The sequence below is a fragment of the Canis lupus genome, chromosome 3 (genome assembly GCF_048164855.1).
Source record: "Canis lupus baileyi chromosome 3, mCanLup2.hap1, whole genome shotgun sequence".
Classification (NCBI taxonomy): Eukaryota; Metazoa; Chordata; class Mammalia; order Carnivora; family Canidae; genus Canis; species Canis lupus.
Window position 1 is genome coordinate 18,323,101 of NC_132840.1, and position 23,888 is coordinate 18,346,988.

The following is a 23,888-nucleotide window of genomic DNA, read 5'->3' on the forward strand; positions in this document are numbered from 1 at the left end:
TTCTTGCAAGAAACGGATAGTCTCTTAAACTCTGCTTGTACCATGACTGGCACACAGTAGGACTCAATGAACATTTCCCAGCCTGGCGCCATCTCTCAGGTCCTTGGGTGTTGGGAGAGGTTGAGAGGATGTGATTGCTAAACCACCCATGAGTGGGACCCAGGCAATTAGCAGCTCCTCATGCCCTCCCCGTCCTTAGAATGTGCATTCTGGTTGCCTTCCTCACTCCCAGAAGCTGTCTCAAGGACACAGCCTTGAGATAGTGATATGGTGCGGAAATCATTTGGACAGTATACATGACTCAACCCAGTTAAAGCCTCTATATAAACTTTTAAGATTTGGCTGGCAAGTATGGAGATCTACCTAGCCTTGTATGTTAAGTTCCCTTGCTTGTTAAACCTGCCGCCTACTAGTCTGGAGTGATCTGCTTCTTCCTTAGGTCTCTTCCTGCCCTAGTTGTACAGAGGCCAGTTTTCCAACCAACACCAGGGCTGACCCTTGACCCCCATCCCTTTCCCAGAAGCCCTTCCAAGCCCTCTGGAGTAGCCCTGCCAGTAGCCCAGAGCAGGACTCGATGTCATTGCTGAGTCATAGGCTGGAATACAGAGAACACTGGTCTCTTATCTCCGGGGGCCAAGCGCCTAATGACTTCTATTAGAAAACTATGTGGAAGGCCGCATACAGTGATAATGTATCTCCTGAGTAAAAGCTTAATTTACGTCCTCCATGGAACATGCTTGGAGACATTTGATAACAAATGCAAATCTGCAGGCTAAATTCCACTTCTGCTTTCTTTACATTCTGATAAATTGCAGACTCCTGGGCACAGAATTCATCTTGGTGAAGTCAGCATGCAATGTGCCTTAGCATCTGTGTACATGAAGAAAGGAAGTAGGGCATGCTGACCTGTGTGAGCCTGTCCCCAGCAATCTGACCCAGCTGCTTGAGCCTCTAAACCCTGCTTTTCAGGACCATCAAATGAAAACAGAAAGAGAGCAAATTTGGAGTAAATGGGGTCTCAAGTCAATGAACATCTTCATAAAAATGTTCATGCCCTGTGGCGCAGATATCCCAATTCTGGGAATGGACCCATTTTAGTTTGAGTTCCCCCAGAAGTTAATGAGACAAGAATTCAAGAGCAAGCAGTTTATTTGGGAGGGCATGCAGGAAATGGTAGCAGGGGAGAAGGGAGTACATTGCTTTATATGAATTGATGTTTTTATTGGCCATAAATGAATTGAATCTTTGCCCTCCATTCAACTGAAAAGACAACATAACAAGAGAATCCTTATGGTCCCCTTACCCTAAGACAGTTTCATTTCTTTGTGGTTCCTTCAAGTGCTTCTTGCCTTGGAGATGGGTGTTTGCTCAGGCACAACTGTGGTGTGCACATAATTAGTTCATAGGATGCTTCCCACTTAGCTTTCAATGGTAGGACTTTTCCATGTTGCTAAAGGGCTTTGGAATTGGCATGGTGGGGGCTGTGCTCCCTTTCCCTGAATGGACATTTACTACACCATTCCCACAGTGATAGATACTTTGTGCGGTTTTCGTCACTTGTTACATATTCAATTTTGCAATTGTAGTCAACACTGCTGTGAACATCTTTTTGCACTTGCCATTTAGCCTAAGCTATCTCCTGAGGGTTGTTAGCAGGCATTACCAAGGACCCATCTTAACCCCTCACACTTACCACGTGAGGCTTCTAAATGCAAGCCTCTACAGCTTTCTGCCTCCCTGTGCACACAAGGGAGGGGATGGAGGTGCTTGAAAGTTTGTGCCTCTTGTGAAAAACTTTCACCCTTGATTGGCCAGGGTTGGTGGATCAATTCCCCAGATCCCTCAAGATAACTCTAAAGCCCGCTGACAGCCCAACCCACAGCCCAACAGCCAGACTGAGCTTTGATTGCCCATGATGGTAACAGCCTTGATAATGCACCATTAACATCTTCCCTCCCTGTTTCACTTCCCCATACTCTTCCTGGCATTTCCTGGCTTCCCCTCTCAAATAAGCCACTTGCACTTGAATCCTTGCCTGGCCCACAGGATGCAAACATCTTCATGATTCTTGCTATGAACTCAGTGTTTATTTAAACCAGATCAATTATCTTTTAGTTTTTCATATTGCTGATCCCACTTGAGGACTCAAGTCCATTTGCCAGGTCAAATCCCAGGAAACAGGCTCACGTAGCTGAGCTGTGTCTTGCACACTTTCCTGATGGTTTCAATTTTATACTTAGGGATCCATCTCTGAGCAGCTAATAATGACCTCAGGGCATTGGGATGGTGGACTGTATTCTTGGTGGTTTTTTTTTTTAAAGATTTTTTATTTATTCATTCATGAGAGACACAGAGAGGGAGAGAGAGGCAGAGACACAGGCAGAGGGAGAAGCAGGCTCCATGCACGGAGCCCGACGTGGGACTCGATCCCGGGACTCCAGGATCACGCTCTGGACTGAAGGCGGCGCTAAACCTCTGAGCCACCCAGGGATCCCCTATTCTTGGTTTTTTAGACGTGTATGTAGGTCAGTCCTCTGTGTTTGCTAAGCCGTTTGCTTCTATCAGGTGGGTAGACCTGGATCTTGAAGGGCTAGCCAGGAAGAATGGGGTGGAGATAGAGGTAGAGGTGGGGGGAGAGCTAGTAGAAAGAGTGCCTCAGGGAGAGGCCCTATAATACCAATTCCTTATTTCTTGTCAGTACCTCAGAATCAGTATAAACTACAATCCCCTGCATTATCACCCACACAGTATTCTGCCTCCAGTTTCATTCATGCAGTTTCTTTACAAGAGTGCTTCTTTTTGGGGCACTCGGGTGGCTCGGTTGAGCATCTGACTCTTGGTTTCAGCCCAGGTTGTGATGGGATCAAGCCCCACATCAGGCTCTGTCTCAGTAGGAAGTCTGCTTGAGGTTCTCTTTCACTCCCCCTCTGCCCCTGCCTCTGCATGCTCATGCTCTCTCTAAAATTAAAAAAAAAAAATCTTAAAAAAAAAAAAAAAAAATCTTAAAGGGATGCCTGGGTGGCTCAGTGGTTGAGCATCTGCATGCCTCAGGACGTGATTCTGGAGTTCTGGGATCGAGTCCCACGTGGGCTCCCTGCAGGGAGCCTGCTTCTCCTCTGCCTATGTCTCTGCCTCTTTCTCTGTGCCTCTCATGAATAAATAAATAAAATCTTTAAATAAAAAAAAAATCTTAAAAAACAAACGAATGCCTCTTCTTATACATTTGCTCATACATCTGCATCCTTTTCTCAAGTATGGCTCAGCTATAAACCTCGTCTCTGAAGCCTTCTCAGAGCCTACAGGAGTTAACTGCCCTGTCTTCCATGTCCTCATAGCAGTTTAACCTACTTCCATGTTAGCACTGTTTAAAAGTCTCTAGCCATAAAAAAAAAGAGAGAGAGAGAGCAAGAGCAAGAGAGGAACTATGAGCTTGGCTGTAAAAAATAAGTCCATGTATATATAGCCTTTAAAATTTCTACTTTTAAACTGTTTTTGCTTAATGACTATTGTGGGCTCAATTGTGTCTTCCAGAAAGACACGCTGGAGTCCTAAGCCTTGGTGCCTGTGAATGTGCCTTCTTTGGAAATGGGGACTTTGGCGATGTAATCAAGATGAGGTCATGGTGGGTGAAGGTGGATCCAAACACAGTGACAGGGTCCTTATAAGAAAGGGGAGAATCTGAGCACAGAGGGGAAAAGGCTACATGACAACAGAGGCAGAGACTGGAGCCAGGGAACATTAAGAACGGCTGGCAACCACACCAGAAGTTAGAAGAAGCAAGGAGGGATTTTCCCCTAGAGACTTCAGAAGCTCATGGCTTCACTGACACTTTGATTTTGGACTTCTGACCTCCAGAACTGTGACACAATAAATTTCTGTTTAAGCGTTTGTGGCGGTACTTTGTCATGGCAGCCCTAGAAAACCAGTATGATGATGATATAGCACGGAGAGGCCATGTGTCTGTCATTCATTCATTCAGTAAATATTTGTTGAGCCCCCACTACATGCTAGCCACTGTGTTAAACCCTGGATTTTAAACTGGAGAATGACATGATCAGGCTTGCATTTCAGGCAGGTCACCTGGCAGCAGCAGGGAAGGTAGATTGAAGTAGGTGGGATTGGAGGCAGGGAGGCCAGGAGAAGGCTGTTCCCAAGAGGTGAGCAGTAGTGAGGATGGTAGTTAGGGGGCTGGAGGAAAAAAGGAACAATCTGAAGATTAGTTAGGAGGCAGAAATGTCAGGTCTACAGTTGTAAGTTGAATTTTTGTGACACTTCACTGACTGAGCCCTGAGTACAACACCATGGAAGTTAGAGTGTTTCAGCTCAGGCATTAGAAGGTACTTCCTTTTCTACCAATAATGTCCTCTGTGTTTCAGTCTTGTTTCTTCTACCTCCCAGGTATAGCATATTATATAATATTATTTATTAAATAATTATTAAATAATTATTATTTGCTTTCCTTTCTTCCCTATTAGGCTGTGAGTTCATTGAGTTCAGGGCTTATTGATTTTTCCATTTTTCTATCTCTCATACCCAATATGATCTACAGGTAGTAGGACTCTGTGGGATTGATGAACCCTCCTATGTGTTAATGGGGTTAGTCGTGGTCTTTTGTTTTGGTGGTGAAGTTGGCCCTCCAGGAGTCCTAGGGCAGCCCCCCTGCCACTCCCTACGTCCTGCTTCCTGTCCAGGCCTGTGGAGAGCAGTGGTGTTCTGGAACTCACCACTGATACTCTCCCTTGGGAAGGCAGCTGCCACCTCTGCTAGGACTTTGCCTATACCTTGAACCCTGCTATCTAAGATTTCCACATTGTCTGCTCAGTTTGTCATGCTGGCTAATTAAAGGCACCATTTAGAAGCTAACTTAATTGGAAAACTGCAAAGTAATTTAGATATGATAACAGTATCTCCATAAAGGGAAATATTAACTCATTTTTGGCAGTGACTTTGAAAGAGGAGATACAGAATTACAAAATAAGGCTGTTGTGTTGTGATTTTTTTTATAGCAGAAAAACTTTTCGAATTCAGTTTTACTTCTTCACTATATGACTGCTTAATGGATGCAGCACATCCCATGGAAAAAGTGGCCTCTGGAAAGGCAGCCTCCTCTTCCTTGCTGCTTCCCCAGATTATAAGGTAAGAGGATCCCACGCTCATATCTTCCACCCCTCTGCCACATGTGTGATCTATGGCCCAAGGACACAACCTCACCAAACTTCAGCTGCTTCCTCAATAAAAAAGGGGGTAATAATAGTACCTGCCAGATCTGTGCCAGAATTAGAAGATACGGTGTGTGCAAAATACAGAGGAGGGGACTTTGTCTGTGAATGCCTCAACTTCTCCCCACCAAAAGGAGGAGATGAAGGCTTCCTGCTTGCCCAGGGAGCAAGGGAAGCCTCCAAAGGGCAGACTATGTGTGATTCCATACCAAGTCCTGCACCCTCTGGAAGTGAACTCTCTTCTACAGTCTCTGCATCGCTGCTGGAGGCAGTATGGCCAGCTTGTGCAAACGTGCGTGACTTGGGAGAATCCTGGGAAATACTTGACCTGACTTGAGGAAGAGCCCTGCCAGACAGCACCTCCATGGAACTCCCACCCTTCATGGGCTCTCTGCTTCTTGCTGCTTCCCTCTCGGCAACCCCAGCCTCCAGGCCCCAAGTCTGCAAACATTCACCTCTTTCTTCTCTCTATCTCCTGCGTGCCATCTTCCTCTGGCCCCTGCTCACCTCTCCCGCTTCTCTCCTGTCCCAGCCTCATGCCTCCAATAATCATCCAGAGCCATGTGGGGTGGCCATGTGGTGTGATGCCTCTGGATCTGCAACCTTCCCAGGTTCTCTGCTTGGCCAGCTCCCAGCTTCTGGTTTACCATTGCCATTTTCAGGAAGCATGGACATTCCCTGTCTTCACCATGCCCCTTGGCCCTGGAGGACTTCCCCCACTTCCTCTCTGGTGCCACAGCAGGCTGTGTCACCTCTGGTGTGCATCTGCTCCCACTGGATGGGTGGTATGCCATATTTGAGGGACAGATGAATGAATGAGTGAATGAATGAACACATGAGCTATTTCACATTTTTACCATTGCCAACCATGGAATTCTCTGATACTTGTACCCTCTAAACTGACCAGCAGTGTAGCCATAGCTGCCTCTCTCCACCTCAGTCACATATAAATGCCATCTTAGCAGCTCTCCTGCTAGCTCAGCATTGTCAGTAGAACTTCCCCTCATGATAGGGATGTTCTATCTGCACATGCCAGTATGGCAGCTCCTAGCCGCATGTGCCTATGGAGCCTTTGAAATGTGGTTCATATGAACAAGGAATATAATTTCATTGTAATTAATTTGTACTTATATTTATATAGCCAGCTGCATGCTTCTTGTGGCTACTGTAGTGGGGAGCACAGCTAATCTCCCACTTTAATGCCTTCGTTGGACATGATCTCTTGACTTAGGACACCATTGTCTACAGGATGAAGCCCAAATTCTTGCATCCTTGCACAATCTAGTCCCTAAACCACTTTCTGCCCTCATCTCAGTGCTAGCAGAGATGATTAGTGATTCCAAGTATGGCCTCTGGAGTCAAGCTGCTTGGGTTCGAAGTCCAGCCTCAGGGTGCTGGCAAATTACTTAACTCCTCTGAGGGTCACTTCCATTATCTGTAAAATGGGGTAGAATACCTATACTTAGGGTTTTTGTGAGGAGGACATGCATTCCTATGTGCCAAAGGCTTAGAAGAATGCCTGGCACATAGGAAGCTCTCAGAAAATGGCACCTATAAATATCATTATTTCTCTCTGTGTCCCTGGCACAGCCAGCCTGTCCTCCTCACTGTCCCCTCACTAAATTGTCCAGCTCCATGTCATCATTCACACTAGTCCTCCTCTTTGCCTACCCAAACACTTCCCACTCTCAAGTGCACCCCTTCCTCCAGGAAGCTCTCTTTCCCAACCTTCCCTAGCCTGAGCAAACTTTCCTTCCTCAGAACTCCCATAATACTTCTTATCTGTGCCTCTTCTAAAGCAGCTGTGATAGGCAACTAGTTATTACTTACTGTGTAAAATCCTAGACTAGGTCATGAATGTCTATTTTACTTATAGGGACAGGCCAGATATGTATGCATTGTAACTGGAAAAAAATTAGCATTTCTGATTATCATGTTAGCTGATTTTTCTGATTTTTCTCTTTCCCAAGAAAAGAAAGGAGAGGAACATACTCTAAGCTCTCACTTATTCTCAGCACCACAGTGGATATGATGACAGTTTTTATAGTTTAATTTAAACTTGGCAGCCATCTGGTGGGCTAGGTATTATAATTCCTATTTTCAAGATCAGTCAACTGAGGGTCTGAGATTGAAGCAAGAAGCAAGCAATACAGACACTCAGCTAGTAAGTGGAAGAGCTATGGCTCCAATGAAAATGGGTCCCTTGAGGTTGCTGGGGCCAAAGATGGCCCAATAAGGGACCACACCAGCCAGATACCATGTTCACACCTTTACTCAGCCACCCTCAGCTGGCTCTGGGATTTGCACTAACCAATAGAAGGCAGTGAAGTGAAACTATGCCAGTCCTGGGCTCATCCTTACAGGAGACTGGCAACTTCCTCTCTCTTGAAATACTTTTGGGATTTTTCCCACTCATTCCCTGTATGAGTGAAACCATATCACGTTTGTCCTTCTCCAATTGACTTACTTCACTCAGCATAATCCCCTCCAGTTCCATCCACATCAAAGCAAATGGTGGGGAAAATTAGAGAGGGTGCCAAAACATGAGAGACTCCTAACTCTGGGAAATGAACAAGGGGTAGTGGAAGGGGAGTTGGGTTGGGGGGATGGGGTGACTGGGTGATGGGTACTGACGGGATGAGCACTGAGTGTTATACTATATGCTGGCAAGTTGAACTCCAATAAAAAAATATATAAAAATAAATAAGTAAGTAAATAATAAAATCTTTTAAAAAAGAAAAAAGAAATACTTTTGGGAGGCTTTTGCTGCCATGGAAGGAGTCCAGCGATCCTGCTGGAGAGATCCCAAGGAGAGGGTCAAGGACAGGCCCTGAGGCCACATGGAGAGGGAGAGAAGCCAGCCCCAGCCCTCATAGCATGCCAATTGACTGCCAGCTGACTTGCAACCACATAAGGAACCCCAAGTGGTGAAAACAGAAACATTCCCAGCAGAGCCAATGAGCCCACACAATGGAGCCCAGAGAGGTAAGAACAATGACGGTTGCTTTAAGCCACTAAGTTTTGGAGTGGTTTAAGATGAGCTACATGTTCACATTGTCCTGCTCTCTTTTGCACTGGCCAGTTTTCGGTCCACTTGAAGGCAGCAATGCATTATAAAAATTGTCTGTGGGACATCCATTTTTGCTCTCCTACCTCCATCTATTCTTCAACCAGAGACTTCAGCAAGTGGTAAGCATTACTATGTAATGCGGAGGAATACGCACTGACTAGCTGTTGACCTGAATCATGTTCCTTCACATCTCTGAGGCTGTAAAAATAAGGTTGTCAATGACTCCCTGGCAGGGATGTGTAGGAATTAAATAACATACTGCTAATCAGACACCTAGCATGGTACTTGGCACATGTCAAGCATCCAGTGAATGATGTTTATGAGAGGCTGGAGAACAGGCCAGGAGACAGCTCCTACTGGTGACAAGTCTCTTGTCCCACTCTTCCCTTATTAGCAAAGACCTAGAAAGCAGAGGTCAGGCTTTCATGGGGCCAGAGCAATGCCAGAGCTTCCTGAGAAAGAGCAGCTGCTGCTTGTTATCTGTGTTTACAAAGAAGGAGGATGGACATTCAACATGAAGGCTGTCCTGTGAACCACTGCAGGCCCCTCAACCCCTTTGGGAAATGTATGTCCTTTGGGATATGAAGACTCTGCCTCCCAACAAAAAGAACATCATAGGAGTGAAGAAGGCAGAGATTGAGTCTCATTAACTGTCTCTATAACCCCAGAGCCTGGCAACTAGCCAGTGTATGTTCAAAGAAGGCACAGAATTATTTTCCTGCTTCATTCACTGTTTTATTTCCAGCACATAGTAGGTGTTTAGTAAAAATGTGTTGAATGAATAAATGAATGTGGGGATGAATGAATGTTGCACAGCCTGTAGCCAACACTACAGGTTACCTGTCCCAAGCCATTGCCTCTGCTCCTTGCTAATGGATTCCTTGTGTGAGTCTGGTGGCAACATGCTGCCCAGGAAGCCTCCTGATGGGTTTAAGAAAATCAGGGCACTCTGGCTCCTCCTTGTCAGGAATTGGTCTAAGAGTGGTCATGCAATACCGTTTAGCCAATGAGATTTTTTTTTTAAGATTTTATTTATTCATGAGAGACACACAAAGAGAGAAGCAGAGACATTAGGCAGAAGGAGAAACAGGCTCTATTTAGGGAGCCCAACGTGGGACTTGATCCAAGGACTCCCGGGATCATGCCCTGAGCCGAAGGCAGACACTCAACTGCTGAGCCACCCAGGCGTCCCTAGCCAATGAGATTAAGAGAAAAATCTGCTTGGGCAGATTCTGGGAAAGGTTTTCCTTGGCATAAAGAGAGGGAGCTATAAGAAGGAAATGCCTCCTTTATCCCTACCTTGTGTCTCGGCTTTAGCACAGTATTCTGTAAGACATGATTCCTGGGTTGAAGGCAATCACTCATAAGCAAAACTGAGCCCAAGGATGAGAAGCCAGCCCTCTGAGGATGGCATGGTGGTGCCTGATGAGATGGGCCAGATGAGCTTCCTGGCCACCTAGGACCCCCAGATGACTTGATGTCTGAGACAAATGCGCATCCTCAGGGTTTCTGCAGATATTCTGTTACTATCAGCCAGAGCATCTTCCATTAACTTGCTAAACCTTCATGATATCATTATAGGCTGAACTGTGCCTCCCTTCCACCCCAAGATTCACATGTTGGAGCCCCAGTACCTCGGAATGTGACTGCATTTGGAGATAGAGCCTTTAAAAAGATGGTTAAATTAAAATGAGTCCATTTAGGGCAGGTCCTATTCCATCCTGAATGGTAGGTAGCCTTATAAAAAGTGGAAGTTTGGACACACAACCAGGAACAACCATGTAAGGACATAGTGAGAAAAGATGGCCATCTACACACCAAGGGGAGAGGCCTCAGAAGAAACCAGCCCTGCAGACATTTTGATCTTGCACTTCTAGCCGCCTGAAGTGAAAGAAAACAAACCTGTGCTATTTAAGCCGTCCAGTGGTACTTTGTTATGGTAGCCCAGAAAGCTAATACAGATACCCATTGTTATGATCAATTTATTATCCCCATTATCAAAAAATCCTGACCTCACCATGTATTTGTCCCCAGGGTATGGTTGGGGCCTTGGTTTCTCAGTATTATATAACAAGGCAATGATATCAACCCAAGACTGGCCCTCTCAGGTCCTCCACCCATCGACACATCCACCCGTTACTTCATTCAACAAAAATCTAACAAACATCCATCATGTATCAGCACTGAGCGGAATTGTCACAGAGTGTATACTCTGGAGTCGGGCTGCCCAGCTTGGCTTCCTAATTATCTCCTAGCCACTGTGTGACCTGAGGCAAGCAAGCTAGTAATCTTTCCTGACTTTCTGCATCTCTAGAATGATACTAAGAATACTCATCTCATAGGATTATATAAAGTCAGAGCAAGCCGACACACGTAGAGTGCTTTGCAAAGCGCTTGACTCAGAGAAGGCGCTTGATGGATGGGGGTCATTGCTTTGCTGGATGTACAGAACGGACAAGAAAGGAGACACGGTCATGTTTTCCCTTCTGTGATTTCAGTATTGCCCTCCCCACAAACCATGTGTCCTAGGTATTGCCATCCTGTTTCTCAGAGTAAAGTGAGGTTCAGAGGGGTTGTGACAACAGTCACAGCTTTTAAATCACAGCCTTGAGATCCCAACAGGTCTTCTGACCTCTAAGCCTTGAGCTCTTTCTTTTTTCTCCTGCACTAGAGCCTGCTGCTGGTGGTGGTGCAATTTTTTTTTCCTGATCCCATAGTTTACGCCAGACATTCTCATTTAATCCCCACAAGGACACAGCTTTCACAACCTAGGAATAATAACCCTGACATGGATACACATGTTTAGACCAGACAGAAGAATAAGCGGGCAAGTTATGGGATGGAATGGAAAATGTGGGTCAAAGGGAATTCATTGCCTTCTGAGCGAATGGGGAAGAAAGGGTAATAACTGGTAGCTGTTGGGGCCAGGTGCTTTTGCTAGACGCTTGACTTATAATACTTTGAGACTTTGATAGCATTACACCCCCATTTCATGGTTAAGGAAATGGAGGCTCAGAGAGGATGAGGTAGACACATAGAAAAGGGAAGAATCTAAAGGATCTTCCCCTGGACCAGCGATCCTCAATAGCTGCTGAGAATCAGAATCATCCAAGACATTTTTAAGCATACCCAGGGCTGGGCTCCACCTTCAGAGATCCCGCATCAGTGGGTGTGGAGTGACTCTCAGCCCTGGACCCCGGAGAGCCTGCAGCCAGGTGATCGGAGCGCAGCCGGGGGTGGGCGCCCAGCCGGACCAGGCGGACCAGGCAGCTGTCCGGACTGGGCCCTGAGATCCAGGAACGCAGTCCCGGCCCAGACCTGACAGGAACTGTACTCAGCAGCCACGTAAAGACCAGCGCCACACCCTGTCTTCCTCCACCCAGAGACGAAACAGCTGCTTTCTTTTAGCAAGAGAAGTAGAGAGGAGTCCTTTAACTAGTCATCCAACGTTATAGGCTTGAATGTGGATTTTAGGCAATGGCATCACATGAGAGACACAGATACAGGGGAACTCTGAAATCACAGATGGACGTCCTTTCTCCCTCCCATTAGACCAGGAAGTCGAATTGACATTTGTGTGTTTTTTTGGGGTTTTTTGTTTACAATTCCTCATTGTTCTCGAGTAGAGTTTTTGGTTCCCTGTATTTATTTAAATGGGTAAACATTTTATGTTTACTTCTCCAAAAAAGAAATATAATAAATTAAGTTGCTCTTTGCATCTGATTTTTTTTTTTTTTTTAAGGAGAGGGAGGCTCAGGGACCTTTATTCAAAACCAAACCAAAACCCTCTCTCTGCTCAAGAAGTTCCATGTGCAGAAGGAATTCTACTGATTGACACACTTTCGGCTCCCCTAATCCCAGGTCCGGATAGTTTCTCTTCTCTGATAAATCATCTCCACCTCCTGGGCTGGATCATTTCAGGCTGCATATCTGTGCAGAATGCACCCACTGAATTATCCTGCCAATATAAACCCAGCAAAAGACTAGCTTTTCTAGCTTAAGCCAGAAGTGGAACTGGAAAGGGAGTTGGGGGGGGCAGGGGGGACACAATAAGAGGGTTAAAGATTAGCCAGGACTCATGGCTGGGGAATTGACCTTTGACCACAGATAAGTAACACCAGCTTCCCCTCGTGTGTGCAAAGAGATACCAGGTTCTCAGAGCATCAGGAGGAGATGCAAGAGAAGGAAGCTGCAGGAGAGCAGGAAGGAAAAAAAGGAGGAGCCGAAGAGCAATTGCCTTGAACACAGCAGAGTGTCTGTTCACTGTCAGCATCACTCCTGCTCAGCGCCCCATGCCATGGATATAATATTTGGCAGAAATAAGAAGGAGCAGCTGGAACCTGTGCGGGCCAAAGTGACAGGTGAGCATTCCATATAGATGGCTGCCTCTTCTTATATGTTTAAACATACCTTTTTTCTGGTCATAAAAGTAACATTTATTGTAAATTATTTTTGGAAAATCTGGCAAATGATATATAGTGGGGAATGACCCACAAATCAAGACATATTCTCTGTGAAAATCTAGGTGTGCTTTTTATACACAGAAACTGTTTCCAGGGAGAGAGAGTCCTTTTCACTACTTCTGGGTGAAGAGCCCGGGAACACTACAACTGGCACACATACAGTGGAATTATTCTGCAAAGTGTGGCCCGTTCCAAGCTTTGGGTACATTTGTGCAAATATGTGCATCCTAAGTTAAGGAGAGGGAGGTACGCTTCTCATGCCATACCTGTGCTGTGAGAAGCGTACCTGTGCTGCCCTTCCTACATGCACATGCTGGAGGGCATGCAGAGCACGCCCTGGTTTCCTCACAGGTGTTCACTGTGATCTGGGCCTTCAAGTACCTGCAGAACCGTAAGTCAAATGGACCCAGAGTAGGACGCTCTAGGAGAAAATTCTTTTAACAGGCTTTGTGTCTTGTTTTCTTCATCTTTTTTTTTCTCTGTCTCTCTCCTCTTGTGTGCTGCCTCTGAGGATGGGTGAGTGGGCTGGCTCAGTCACACAGGCGGTTTCATCTTCAGAAACTTGGACCTGGGTTTTTTCCTGAGTGAGCATTTCTCTATGAGCAAAGTCAGATTGGAGCTTTTCAACCAAGGAATTGTCTCAGAAGGCTTTTGAAAGAATAGCTTTTATGTTTGTTTTTCTCTGATTACAAAGGTAACATGATCTGTATGTATATGTGTTTTTATGTACATGTGCATATACAAAAACTTGAAAATGCTAATGGGAACACAGAGGGAAATGAAATCAGCTGTATTTCCACCTCAAACACTCCTAATATTGGAGTAGTTTTAAGTTTTTAAAAGATATAGTATAGGCTACAAATATTTTTTCAAAAATAAATGTATATTTTTTAATTTTTTATTTAAAAGAAGCCTCTGATACCTATCCTTTTATGCTCTGGGATGTCATGAACATGTTGCCCATAAGCCCTACATTTAATAATAGCATGGAAATCCTTGGAAACTTTAGAAACCTGGAATTCTAGCACCTGCAGACTTGAGTGGACCCTCTAGATCCAGATCAGCTGCTCTCCCCACCTCCATCTCACAGCTGCAGGCTCACCATCACCTGGGTGCTTAGAATCACGAATTCCTGGGTCCACTCCAGACCCACGGAATCAAATACGCTGCGGGTGTAGCCTAGCAATCTGTGTTTCTACAAGCCCTCTGGCTGCTTCCAAGTATGAGAACCACTGCTGTAAATCACACCTCCCTCCTTGAGGGAAGCTGGAGAGGGGCTGTGACTTGCCTGCAGCCAGTGAAAGACAGGATCCCAACCCTCAGTTGAGGCCTCCAGACCTGGGTCAAGTCTAATCAGTTGGTTTGTGTCCATTAACCAACTGCTAACTAAAGATTGTGCCTATGTGGCCACGTCTACCCACAGAGGCCATGTCCAGGCTTCATGTTGGGTTGTGCATTGTTGGCTCTGAGACCTCCTTGGCCAGTTACTGAAGCATTTCCTGCCTCAATTCTCTCTTATATCAAACTGTCCACATGTGACTTGCCGCATAGGATTGCTGCAATGACTATATGATTTAATGCACCTGCAGCCAGTGCTCAATATGTGTTCTCCTATCTAGGGTTTTGACTGTGTGCTCAGATTCATCTCTCTCTGCTCTGCCTCACCTGCTCCTTCTCCTGCATCTGGGTCTCTGAATAGTCCCATATTCACTTAGTTGCCCAAGGCAGGAGACTTCGTGACACTTCGGGGTGCCCCTCCCTTCTTCCCCATATTCATTCAAACTCCCAGTCCTATCCATTCCACATCCTTCAACTCTCTGTTCTGTTGTTTCTCTCCATCCTCTCTCTGGTCTTCCCACCTCCTCTTGGCTCCTCCTTTCTCCACACTCGGCACCACAGTCAGAGACAACTATTGTCACTCCAAATCTAAGCCTACTCCATTAATACGAGCTGTCCAGAAGAGGCGGATCCTAAAAGACAAAGTAGATTAGCAGTTGTCAGGAGGACAGGGCTTTGTTTTGGGGTAATGGAATGTTCTGGAACTAGATGGTGATGGTTGCATAACATTGTGAATATATTAAAAACCTCCAAATGGTACACTTTAAAATGGTGGATTTTTCTATGTGAATTTTATCTAAAAAAAAATTGCACATGCACAAAAATCTGATCCTCTCATTCCCTGTTTTAACTGACCAAGCTGTCCCATTCTTCTGAGCATCTAATCAAAGCCCTTGGTGTTGTCTCATTGACCTTTTTCACTTGGTCCCTGCCTAGCTCTCCAACCTCAATACTTATGGCTTCCTCATTTGAAAATTACAGACCAGGCTTGCTAAACAACTGACACATCTCCTGGTCTTTGAACTGGACTTTGAGCTGGACTTTGAGCTGGACTTTGAGCTGGTCTTTGAGCTGGTCTTTGATCTCTTGGTTCAAGTTCCTCCAGAGATAAGAATTCAGATATAGGGATGTCTGGGTGGCTCAGCGGTTGAATGTCTGCCTTCAACTCAGGGTGTGATCCCAGTCTGGGGATTGAGTCCCGCATCGGGCTCCCTGAGAGGAGCCTCCTTTTCCCTCTGTCTGTGCCTTTGCCTCTGTCTGTCATGAATAAGTGAATAAAATCTTTTTTAAAAAAAAAAAAGGATTCAGATGTAAGTAGTTTATTTGGGACATGATCCCAAGAAACCTGGGAGGGAAACCAATAAAAGGGGCATTGTCAAGCCACTGACCACTGTGAGCCATCAGAGCAGAACCCTCTGGGAATAGTGTAAAACATGCCTCATATTGCCTCAGCTGAGGGCAAGGAAGTGGTGACATGTGATGCCCAACTCCCCATCCATCTTTGGCTGACAGCCACTTCCAGAGACATTACCTCCAAGGTGTTCCAGCTTGCCCAGCGTATGGGCAGAGTAGCTCCCACAATGAAAACAAAGCCCTCAAGCAGAGAGCTGAAGATAGTTGCAGAAAGCAACTTTCAAGGAGAGGTCATTGTTAAGAAGACAAAGTGAGGCATCAACAGCATCTGCTCCAGACCCTACCCCTAGAGCAGTGCCATTCAACAGAGGTGTAATGCATGCCCACATGCATGTGGTTTTAAACTTTCTAATAGCCACACTCTAAAAAGTAAACAAACCTATTACTTATATAATTTTAAAAAGCTGAAAAATATACAGTGATCCCTCTATGTACAAAAAAAAGACAAACCAGTGAAATTAATTGTAAGAGTATATTTTATTTAAAGCAATATATCCAAAATATTTTAAGTTCAACAAGTAATATTTTTTAAATTGCTAATAAGATATTTTACATTTTTTTTCATACTTAGCCTTTGAAATCCAGTGTGAATTTTACATTTACAGCACATCTCCACTTGGACTGGCCAGGTTTCAAGTGCTCAGTGGCCACATGAGGCTGTGACTACTGTATCGGATAGCACAGTTCTAGAATGTTCTTTCCTCATGCCTTTTTGAGGCCAACACCTACTCCCCCTCAAGACTCAGTAGCTCTTCCAGGACACAGTCCCCACCCTCCAGCTCTCACCCCACCCGGGGATGAGATTCTGTTCCATGCAGCCCCCTTTGCTGAGCCTGTCACATTGCCTTTACCGTGTTGTGGTTTGAGTGTCTGTTCATCCATCTGCTCTATGGATGGTGAGCAACTTGAAGAGAGGGATGACGTTGGCTCATCTTGGTATCCTCAGTGCTGGCACAACTCAGGCATATCCCACCCTTTCTGGAAATAACTGCTAAAGGAATGAATGAGTACAGTGAGTCGTGTTGGGACGGTGGCCTCAATTCCTTTCCATGGCTGTGTCTCAGAGATTTTTTGGTTGGGACATGAAAACTTGGAAACAAAACTTCCTTTCTCTTAACAGGCAGGATTCCAACATGGCTGCAGGGCACCCTGCTCCGTAACGGGCCTGGAATGCACACAGTGGGAGAGACCAGATACAACCATTGGTTCGATGGCCTGGCCTTGCTCCATAGCTTCACAATCAGAGATGGTAAGAGCACTGTCTTGGTTTGCCATTGCTGCTGTAAAGACAGCCACAAATTTAGTAGCTTAAAACAGCACTAATTTATTCTTATAGTTGTAGAAGTGAGAAGTCAAAACTGGGCTAAAATCATGGTGTTGGAAGCTCTAGAGTGACAGTCCATTTCCTTGCCTTTTCCAGCTTCTAGAGGCTGCCTGAATTCCTTGGTTTGTGGCCCCAGCTGCATCTGCAAAGGGCAGCCGAGCCTCTTGCACACCTGCTCTCTCTCTCTCACTCTCCCTATCTCCCTCGCTTCCATAATCACATTTCCTTCTTTGACCCTCCTGTCTGCCTCTTAGAAGGACCTTTATGATGGATTGAGCCCAACCATATAATCCAGGAACATCTGTCTCAAAATCTTTAATCGTATCTATATTGCCCTGTAAGGTAACAAAGTCACAAGTTTCAGGGATTAGAACATGGACATCTTGGGGAGACCATTATTCAGCCAACCATAGGCACAAACCCCCCTAGAAAGGCAGCCAAGGCTCTCTTTCAAAGAGTCCAACCTGCAAATGATACACATTCTCAGTAAGATGAGCAAGAGCAGGAGGAGATTACTGGCTTTGGACTCAGACGTGCCTCAAATTAAAATAGGAAGAGCACAGAGCTGAAAGGAACAGTATGTTGCTCAGTAGGCAAGGGAGAGCCAATCACTCAAGCAACAAGTTCAGTGCCTTTCCTAGGGGGAGATTGAATGGCTGAATAAGGCAAAATTCTGGGTTCAGGTGACTGGCTCATGAGGTGGATTGTAAACTCTTTGCTGTTGGCTGTTGAGCTGGTGTATGTCACAACAGCATGCTCTGAGTTCTTAGAGAAGTCCAGGATGGGTCACACAAGGCTTTCAGAGGCTCAGGGTCACATGCTGGGGAAGTTCGTGTCCCAGTGCTTCAGCTTGGTGACATTTTTCTTTAACCTCTGTGTTCCTCACCGGGACACCTGCACCCCGATGTTTATAGCAGCAATGTCCACAATAGCCAATGTGGAAGGAGCCTCAGTGTCCATCGAAAGATGAATGGATAAAGAAGATGTGGTCTATGTATACAATGGAATATTCCTCAGCCATTAGAAACGACAAATACCCACCATTTGCTTCAACGTGGATGGAACTGGAGGGTATTGTGCTGAGTGAAATGAGTCAATCGGAGAAGGACAAACATTATATGGTCTCATTCATTTGGGGAATATAAATAATAGTGAAAGGGAATAGAAGGGAAGGGAGAAGAAGTGGGTAGGACATATCAGAAAGGGAGACAGAACATGAAGACTCCTAACTCTGGGAAACGAACTGGGGGTGGTGGAAGGGGAGGAGGGCGGGGGGTGGGGGTGAATGGGTGATGGGCACTGAGGGGGGCACTTGACGGGATGAACACTGGGTGTTATTCTGTATGTTGGCAAATTGAACACCAATAAAAAATAAATTTATTATTAAAAAAACAAAAACAAAAACCTCTGTGTTCCAGCATGAAAAACTGGTACTTCACCTGCCTTGGCCTCTGTTTCCTCCTCAGTAAGAAGAGCTTGATGATCCTCTCTGGAGAGCTGTCTGATAGTTAGAAGGACCAGGTATCTAGCAAGGGCCTGACACCTGGTAGGCACAGAATAGATTAAAAACCACCATCATTGTTGCTGCATTTAAATCCCATCTTTATCTGAGCTAACATGTACCCAAGCTGTGTGACCTTGGCCAAGTTACTGACCCTTTCTGTGTCTGTCTCCCTATCTGTAAAATAGAGATATCAGAGTTGCTGCAGAATTTAAAGGCATTAATATGAGTAAGGAGCTTTGTATAATGCCTGGCACATAATACATGCTTAATAAGCATTCCCCCCCCTTTTTTTCTTAATTACCTTCTCTTCTAAGCCAGTCAGCAATTATTTTTTTGAATACAGACTCTATACCGGTGGCTTGCTCTAAGACTTCATGAATAGAGACCCCATGTGTGAAAACCATGAGCTCTGAGTTTGCAAAAACCCAACAGATTTTACTGAGACTCAGCTACAGAGTGGGTGGGTCCATGTTTCCTGACAGCCCTAAGCCTTAATAATCCCCTCCTTTTCTAGACACAAGTTACCAATGATTCATGGGGAAATAATGCTGTTTTGGATGACATGTACAAAAAGTAAAAGTACACTGGCTTCCTTTCCATGAGTCCCTGCTTCACTGGGCTGGTCCCAGTTTCCTTTGTGGTCCATTTCAGGTGCTCACATTAGTGCTGCATGGGAGGTGTGCTTGTCCCATCTTTGCAGATGTGGAAATGGGAACTTTAGAAAGGTTTAGTGACTTACCCAAGCAAGGTCACTGAGGTAGGGCTGAAATCTGACTTGTGTTGTCTAGGGTTCAAGTTTGCAACCATCCCTGCTCTCTTCTCCCGATCCCTACACATCCCCCTCAGAAACGGCAGATAGCTTAAGTGGCCCTTCTCAGCTTACTTAATGGTGGCTTTCACATGCTTCCATAGAGACTCCAGAGACAGGAGAACCAGCAGGGCATAACCAAGCCATGGCTGTCTTGCAGAAGCATGGCTGCCATCCACCAAAAGCCTTGAGTGGGCTAAACAGGCACGTGACTAAAGTTATCCCACAGCGTTTAGACTTTCTGAAAGTCTCTAGAAGATTCTCAAACTAAAAATTCATTGTCAAAGGTAAGTAGCCATTTTGTCTTTTTTTATGGGATGATCAGTCAGATGTGACCACAAATGGAGACAAGAGAGGCGTGGGAACAAAGCCTATTATACTCACAGGTCCTAGGAGGCACAGCATCTCACACAGGCCCACAGTGGATAGCAGCAGGGTGCTCCAGAGGTGGAAGACAGGAGCAGAGGGAGCACATAGCCCGTAGCCTGTCCTAGGGTTTCCAAGGGAAAGACAAGATGGGGCAGATTAAATACTTAGGATCAGCTAGTGTGAATAGTGTTGGCAGGCTTTGGGCTCCAGGGGTGGTCTCTGGTTGCCTGGCACCTAGCCCTGGGGTGATGAAGGCAGAGGAATATTGCCTCCTGGAGTGCATGAGCCAGGTAGAGGGGATCTGGCTGTGGATTGGTTAGTTTTCATCTCAGAGACATGCTGGGCCCTTTGCTACTTCTAAGAATTGGCTAATCCAGGGAAGGACCATCTCCCCCAGCTGGAAAGGTTTTTTAAGATATCAAAACATAATATACAGAAAATTTAAAAACCATATGCAACAGCATGAAAGACTCAATTCTATGTGTGATCTGGGAACTGGCTGGAAAATAGGAAGTACAGAGAGTCCACTCAATTACTTGCCCTTCCCCATCCTGTTCTTGAACCTGGCCTATGTCGAAGGCATATGCCCCACTCCGCTTTCAATGGTCAGCTTGCCTTTCTCCAGCCTGGTGTGGGAGGCCCCAGACACAGGGTTTCTGTTCAAATTGTTGTGTGTTCATTACCCAGCACTGGGCCTGGCCCGGAGCGGCACTAGAAAACTATTTATGGAGCCCAAACAAGGTGAAGGTTGTTTTGGGAGAAGGAAGCAATATGATCCCAGTTGATCTCTTCAAATTCACTACAGGAAGTGCTTGCTGGCCACTGGCCCAAGTGCTGCATGCCCACCCACAACTCAGTCCTCACGACAGCTCCTGAGGAAGGTACTTCTCGATTTTACAGATGAGTCTGAAGCCCAGAGAGGCCAAGTAACTTGCCCAAAGACACACAGCTAAGAAGTGGTGGAGGTCAGGTATAAACCCAAAGCTCTCTAAATCCAGAATCCCATGTAAGCATTATGCAGTTCTGCTCTACTTCCCCCTCCTGCTGGCGACCTTCTCTCCTTGTCTCTCCAGCCCAATCCTCTCCAGGCTATCAGATTGCCAACATTGGTGTAGGATAGCCTGGCCTCATCTCTCCTCTCCTCTAGAACTCTCAATGGTTCCCCTTTCTACTCCTCAAGTAGAAACATAAACCAAAAATGTTAAGTACTACTATACCTGATCCAAGAAGACATGCATAGAGTAAGCAGTGTTCTCTGATTTACAGATAACACAAAGCCAATATTTCTCTAAGGTGGTTTGTGTACCTCTTATATCGGAATCCCCTAGGATTAAAGCTGCAAATCCTGTGACCCCACCAAGAGCTGAGTGAATCATAATCTGAGCATCGGTGTTTCTAACACATTTCCTAGATGGCCCTGAGCACTGAGGTTTCAGAAAACCTTCACAGTAGGCCTCCAGCCTAGCTGTCCTGTCCCACCCAAGACCAAGTTCATCAGCATGCCGTGGAGGTGGGGGTCAGGCTTCTGCCACTGTTTCAAAGCAGCAGGTGATTTAGTGTACAGCCAGCATGGAGAACCGGCAGTGCCAAACCAGTAAGAAAAGACTGAAATAAGGAAGCAAAAAGATAGAAAAATTGTTTGTGGCCTTCAGCAGAAGCCAGTGAAATTTAATGCTTTAAAAACATAACAAAAGGACGCCTGGGTGGCTCAGTGGTTGAGTGTCTGCCTTGGGCTCAGGTTCATGATCCTAGGGTCCTGGGATTGAGTCCCACAACGGGCTCCCCACAGGGAGCCTGCTTCTCCCTCTGCCTGTGTCTCTGCCTCTCTCTCTGTGTCTCCCATGAATAAATAAATAAATAAAATCTTTAAAAAATAATAAAATAAAATATAAAACCTAACAAAGATTTAATTAAAGGAGGCTGAGTGGAGGAGAAACTGGACAGAGGATATACAGGAATGTTCTTTTTTTAAGTCAAAAATTATTTCAATTTTTTTTAAAGCATGAAGCCCAATGCATGGCTTGAACTCACGACCCTGAGATCAAGATCTGAACTGAGATCAAGAGTTGGACACATAACCGACTGAGCCACCTGGGTGCCCCTAAAATTATTTCAAAATTAAAAATTTGTTATAAAGCACGCATAGAGATGAATGAACCCAAGTCTCCCTCAGCAGTACACTCAGTAATTTTTTATTAAGAGGCAAGGTCATTGTCTCACGAGAATTTGAATATGTGAATTCCAAGAGCCAGCATCACCAAGGTTTAGAGACAAAAGCCCTCCAGAACTTTGTCTGTTCTGAAGCTTTTTCAATTATTATAGCTTTAAAGTAGCTTTTTGGAAGTTTGCTTAAAAGGGAGATAGATATAGATCTACCTCTAAATTCTCCCACTCCCCCCAGAATATCAAACTCGACCCAGTTCTAGAAGATTCCAGGCAGGAGCACATCTGTTTACTTGTGTCCCTTAGAAGGAATGTAGCTAATTGGGGCTCACCAGGGAGGGGGCTTCTGGGGAATGTTTGTTGTCCTCTAATCTCAGCTTCAGAGTTAGTGTCAGCCTTGAGCTGTTCCAGAGGCATGTTTTCCTATGGCCCTGAGCCCTCTGTGTGTGCTCTGGGCTGGCTGTTTATAGGAAATGGGCGGCCTGCTGACAGCCTGCCTGGGATGGGTGTTTACATTTCAAGTGAACATAATTCAGCATTTTAGGCAAAGCAGCTTAGCCAGTGCTTGGAGGTGGCGAACCTCAGAGTAAGTGACCAGTGAAGGACAGGCTGGCTCAGGGGGAGACCAGGAGGGCCCTGAAGTAGGTTCTGTGTAGCAGGTGACCAAAGACCAGTCTGTATGCCCTCACCAACCCCCAGCTGAGTCTTCCTGCCTCCAGGATTTTGGTGGACAATTCAAAATTCCCACAACCATTACTTAGCAAGTGCATGCTGTGTGCCAATGGGCCAAACTCCTTTTATCATCCCATCTCATTTAAAACTGCCAGTCCTATCTGGGGAGGGCTGTGTGATCCCTAATTTCTAGCTGAGAAAAATGAGGTTCAATGACATAAAGAGACTCACCCAGGATCACATGGCTTGGATTAGGACTAACCCCAGAACCAAAGCCTTGCCCACTCTACCTATTGCATCTTGAGAGCATATGTAGCTTTTATTGAGCACCTACTATATGCTGAGTGCTTTATAGTCCTTAAACCTCACAGCAACTCCATAAGGAATGTGTCATGATCCTCCCATCGGAGCGGAGAGGACCAAGTCTTGCCTTGGACATAAGGTCAACTGCATGGTTTGTAGATACCAGAACAGGATTCATAGCTACATGGAGACTTGAATCCCCTCAGGAGTAGAGATATGCCTGCCCTGCTCACCCCTACTTCCTGGCCCACTGAGGTGATTAATACACACTGGTTGAATGCACAAACCCAGTTCCAGGTTAACCCAAAGCCATTCCTACCTATTTCTTCCTGTTGCCCCAGAACAGAGCCCCGCCTCCTGAAATATCTCAGTGATACTTATTTTCAGAGCAGCCACCTCTGAAAAGATGTTTGAGAAGAGGATAGATGGTTATCTGCACCTGGACACACACAGTTTGCCTCCCAAAGGCTGGAGAAAGAACTAGAAGGTCTTTCATGGTCTTTTCCAATTTTATGAAGACTAGCATCACCATTATTGCTATTATTTCCATCTAGGTGCACAGGTTGGAAACAGACACTCACGTCCTTTGGAGACGGACATGAAAACACAATCCTGAGGGCAAAACTAGTTGAGGCTATTCCAAGTCAAGATAGTGGCTCTCTGGGTCAGCAGGGGGTGGGTGGGGAGGGTGGGCTGGTGACTGGACAAGCTGTGTGGGGCTTCCAGGGGTTCTCATGTTCTGTTCATTAGGATGTAGTTCTTCATATGGGTCTGTTCAGTTTGCAAAGCTTCATCAAGCCATGCAGTCACAGCAGCACATCTCCTTAGATGTGTTTTTATTAACAATGATCAAACAGACTGGTCAAATGGATGGTGGTGGCTGTGTCAGCTTTGAATGCAGGTTACCCCTTCCTAGCTGTGTGGCTTAGAGTGAGGTGCTTAACCTCTCTGTGCCTCCATTTTACCAACTGAAAATGGGTCTGCAGAGCCACGAGTGCCTAGGCCCTTTGTACTTCGTTTGGTAAGAAATGTAAAACCTTCAAGCATTGTTTAATTTTGTTTTATTTTGCTGTTAATTAGCAAATGACATTAGGTTGATTTTTGTCTCCTAAAGAATGCATTTCTAGTTGGTGTATTCTATACACTTCCAATGTTTTAGAATTCACCAGAAAATACACATAAAGTGTCCACACAGTACTTAGCACATGCATGCTCAATAGTGCTCTTAGCACTATTTCCTTT

General features: G+C 45.5%; 1 protein-coding gene and 1 long non-coding RNA gene across 2 annotated transcripts in view; one reads left to right on the forward strand and one right to left on the reverse strand.

The window, feature by feature from the left end:
- Nucleotides 1-12,399: 12,399 nt before the first annotated feature.
- BCO1 (beta-carotene oxygenase 1) overlaps nucleotides 12,400-23,888 on the forward strand; it is a 38,899-nt gene continuing 27,410 nt past the window's right edge. Inside the window, exons 1-2 of the mRNA XM_072819411.1 lie at nucleotides 12,400-12,650; nucleotides 16,624-16,752. Coding sequence (XP_072675512.1) covers nucleotides 12,587-12,650; nucleotides 16,624-16,752 — 193 coding nt within the window. The 5' untranslated portion in view covers nucleotides 12,400-12,586. The remainder of the gene's footprint in view (nucleotides 12,651-16,623; nucleotides 16,753-23,888) is intronic.
- On the reverse strand, nucleotides 16,022-22,436 carry LOC140629941 (uncharacterized). Its single transcript, XR_012027717.1, has 4 exons — nucleotides 22,004-22,436; nucleotides 19,524-19,629; nucleotides 18,267-18,370; nucleotides 16,022-16,494 (listed from the first exon to the last, which is right to left on the reverse strand). It is a non-coding gene; the product is annotated as an uncharacterized lncRNA (long non-coding RNA).